Here is a 2,050-nt window from a genome sequence, read left to right as displayed (position 1 = left end):
TCAGTTCAGCTGGGGGTTCCTTCCTTCACGCTGAGAACCTGGAGTAGAGAGTCCACCAACTGAAAAAATATTAGAAAGAGTTAAGCGAACGTAGTTAGTGATGCCAAAGTCTAATGCTAAAAGTAAATCATCAGTATCAGTATCACTTGGGAGACTGGTAGAAAGGTAGATTCCTAGGTCTTCCTAGGAATAAACCATCAGTATCACTTGGAAGACTGGTAGAAAGGTAGATTCCTAGGGGTACCCCAGACCTACAGAACTGGAAATTCTGGGGATGGGACCCAGTCATCTGTGCTCTCACAAGTCCTCCAAATGACTCAACACGTTAATGCTTGAGAACGACAGCTGTCCCCCGAGAGAAATTAACTTCCTCCTTTTGGGGAGCCACTATATTTTCGGGTCTTTTTGTTATATTAGCTTAACTTGTGTTCTGATATGACTACATATGTATATATATATATATTTTTTAAGGAAAACTTTATTTTTTAAAATTTCTTTTATTGAAGCATAGTTGATTTACAATGTTGTGTTAATTTCTGCTGTATAGGAAAGTGATTCAGTTATACATGTACATACATTCTTTTTCATATTCTTTTCCTCTATAGTTTATCACAGGATATTGAATATAGTTCCCTGTGCTGTACAGTAGGACCTATTCTATGTATAATAGTTTGCATCTGCTAATCCCAAACTCCCAATCCATCCCTCCCCCACCCCCTCCCCATCTTGGCAACCACAAGTCTGTTCTCTATGTCTGTGAGTCTGTTTCTGTTTTGTAAGTTCATTTACACAGGTATAGTTTGACCAAAGTTGGAAATTAAATGTATTATCCCCAGGAATTTGTTACTAAAGTAGCAGCTGGGTAGGGAGACTGCTAAGGAATGTGGGATCTTAATTGTTACTTTGCTTCTTTGGCAATGCCTCATTCCCCAGGTCAAAGCTAGTTTATGAATTACACAATTCAACATTACAAACCCATGACTGTAAATGGTAGTCGTGTGGGCAACTTGGGAAGAGGAGCTAATTTGGGTTTCTGCCAGTTCTAAATTTACTGTGGTTGGCTTGTTGTGGCTTCTGTTCAAATTAACTAAGGCTGAAGGAAGAATGAGTAGCTCTCCTTTTAAAACACTTCTTTGTTCCCATATAGTACCCTTTACCCTCTGAGATGAGAAAACACTTTTCATCCAGATGAGAGCTTATTGCACTGTCCAAGATTCTCTGGCAGTTCAGGTTCCCCAACGTCCAGACCAGCCATTTGTTTCTAATAAAGGCCTTAACTGAGATTCTCAGATCAGTTATTATCTGCTCTGTGGCTCAGCTGTTTTGACCAGGTGATAATGAAGCCAGGGTCTGGGGTTCGATTCCCACACAGACCAATTGGCTTCATTTTTCTCCAGGAGCCCAGGCTGCACTATTAAGCGTCGCCAGGCTGCCTGCAGGTGCTGCCATACACCTCACAATATGAGCCACTAGTCACAAAAGGGGCCAGCTGAGGATACGGGACAAGACGCATGGAAGTCCCCTACATTGGCTCAAAGTATTGAATCTGTGAGTTTGACTCAAGAGAATGGAAGTAAAATGACAAGGAAAAGACAAACTGTAACCTGGGAAGATCAAGGACTTGGAGGCAGGAGAGGGCTCCATGGTTAGGGGTGGGCAGGAGATGTTTTATTTATTTTTTTTGATAGCAGGGGTTTTTTTTCGTTTTGTTTTTGTTTTGTTTTGTTTTGTTTTGTTTTGCTGTACGTGGGCCTCTCACTGTTGTGGCCTCTCCCCTTGCGGAGCACAGTCTCCGGACACACAGGCCCAGCGACCATGGCTCACGGGGGACCGGGGCACGAACCCGCGTCCCCTGCATCGGCAGGCGGACCCTCAACCACTGCACCACCAGGGAAGCCCGATAGCAGGTTTTTAATCAATTTTATTTTATTTATTTTTTTAACATCTTTATTGGAGTATAATTGCTTTACAATGGTGTGTTAGTTTCTGCTTTATAACAAAGTGAATCAGCTATATGTATACATATATCCCCATATCTCCTCCCTCTTGC

General features: G+C 42.2%; 1 protein-coding gene across 3 annotated transcripts in view; it reads right to left on the bottom strand.

The window, feature by feature from the left end:
• GRP (gastrin releasing peptide) overlaps positions 1-2,050 on the bottom strand; it is a 13,107-nt gene continuing 11,057 nt past the window's right edge. Inside the window, exon 3 of one of the 3 annotated variants that reach the window (XM_007129686.1) lies at positions 1-59. In XM_007129686.1, the coding sequence (XP_007129748.1) occupies positions 1-59 (59 nt within the window). The remainder of the gene's footprint in view (positions 60-2,050) is intronic. The other 2 variants (XM_007129687.1, XM_007129688.1) reach the window with 2 other exon arrangements.

The sequence above is a fragment of the Physeter macrocephalus genome, chromosome 19 (assembly GCF_002837175.3).
Source record: "Physeter macrocephalus isolate SW-GA chromosome 19, ASM283717v5, whole genome shotgun sequence".
NCBI classification, from domain to species: Eukaryota; Metazoa; Chordata; class Mammalia; order Artiodactyla; family Physeteridae; genus Physeter; species Physeter macrocephalus.
The sequence above is the reverse complement of the archived record's forward strand: the minus strand, read 5'-3'. Positions and strand labels throughout refer to the sequence as shown.